At 43.3% G+C, this 1,618-nt stretch overlaps 1 gene segment (V, D, J or C); it reads left to right on the top strand.

Annotated features, from left to right (window-relative positions):
• Positions 1-276: 276 nt before the first annotated feature.
• On the top strand, positions 277-847 carry LOC128054711 (T cell receptor delta variable 1-like). The segment is given in 2 exon segments: positions 277-325; positions 534-847. Coding segments are annotated over 2 exon segments (363 nt in total).
• The last annotated feature ends 771 nt before the right edge of the window (positions 848-1,618 follow it).

The raw sequence follows: 1,618 nt of genomic DNA, 5'->3' as shown, positions 1-1,618 counted from the left end.
TACTGATTGCTTTTTTCATGCCTTGTTTCAGAATCTGCCTGATTTAATAACCAAGGAAAGACAAGCAGATAAAGTAAAGGCTTGTGGTGAGCCAGACTTTTTCCTGTGTGTGCACAGACCACGTGGTCTATGAACATGACAGCCCCCACTTCCTGTTCCGGGAAGTCACACGGGTACCGGGTAGTGTGTATATGTGCTGCCGCCGGGTACTCAAAGACACTGAGGTCTCAGCTTGAGGCAGGACGGAGCACATTTGTGCAGGGGAATCCGTGCCTCATGCCACTCTCCAGTCTGCCCTGGGTGCTCCTGGCCTTCACCTTCTCTGGTAGGGAGGCTTCCAAATGTGGGTGCACGTGTTCAGGGTGAAAGGACTGCACACAGGCACATGGAGCTTTACAGGGACTTGGGGAGGAAAGGAGGATTGGAGAAAAGCAAGCGTCTTAGGATTTCAATTTTTTGTTTTTGGATCCTAAATAACTCCTACACTATTTTATTCATTGCCTCATGTTTATTTTCTGATTTTTTTCCCACAGGATCTGGTGTGGCCCAGAAAGTTACTCAAGACCAGTCAGATGTATCCAGCCAAGTGGGGCAGTCAGTCACCCTGAATTGTCGGTATGAAACAAGCTGGAGCGCTTACTACCTGTTTTGGTACAAGCAACTTCCTAGTGGACAGATGACTTACGTTATTCGTCAGGGTTCATTAGTCACAAATGCAATGAAAGACCGCTACTCGATAAACTTTAAGAAAGCAGATAAATCCATCAGCCTCACCATTTCAGCCTTACAACTGGAAGACTCTGGAAAGTACTTCTGTGCTCTCTGTGATGCACAGTGCTTGAAGTAATAGGAAAAGCTGTACAAAAACCCTGGAACTTAGTAAAAGAGAGCCCCCCTGCTGCAGGACCCCAGTTTAAATGCACACCCACAGAACCCAGACAAGAAATGACAGTCCTGTGGTTATTTAAGTTGTGGTCTGGATCAGAAGATTTAGTTCTAGTTAAAGGCACTTTCTACGTTATTTGGAAACAGGTGTCCAGAGTAATTTTCTACTACTATATTCTCCACTTGAATTTTTGACTTTAAATGAACTGTAAAGAACATGTGTAAAGTTGTCTAAATTTGAAAACTTGCCCCATAATATTTTAAAATGGCAGTTTTATTTCATCACAAAACTGGGTCTAGTTGTGTGGAATCACCATCAAAACTATTTCCTTAGTTGTTTCCTCTTAGACTTTGTGTCAGGGCACAATCAGAAAAACAGAACCATGAGTGATGTAGAATAAGAGATTAGTTCTAGGGATTAGAACTCAGGCAATGGCTAGAGCTGGTGGACGAGTCTGTACAAAGTCGTTATCTTCATATCTGGTGTTGAGCCTGAATTCACTTTAAGTCAGCTTAGAGTAACATTGATGTTTTTGAACTGTGGTGTTAGATAAGACTCTTGAGAGTCCCTTGGACTGCAAGGAGATTCAACCAGTCCATCCTAAAGGAAATCAGTCCTGAATATTCATTGGAAGGACTGATGCTGAAGCTGAAATTCCAATACTTTGGCCACATGGTGCGAAGAACTGACTCTTTGGAAAAGACCCTGAAACTGGGAAAGATTGAAGGCGGA

The sequence above is a fragment of the Budorcas taxicolor genome, chromosome 10 (genome assembly GCF_023091745.1).
Source record: "Budorcas taxicolor isolate Tak-1 chromosome 10, Takin1.1, whole genome shotgun sequence".
NCBI lineage: Eukaryota > Metazoa > Chordata > Mammalia > Artiodactyla > Bovidae > Budorcas > Budorcas taxicolor.
This window is presented reverse-complemented; position numbering and strand designations above follow the sequence as displayed.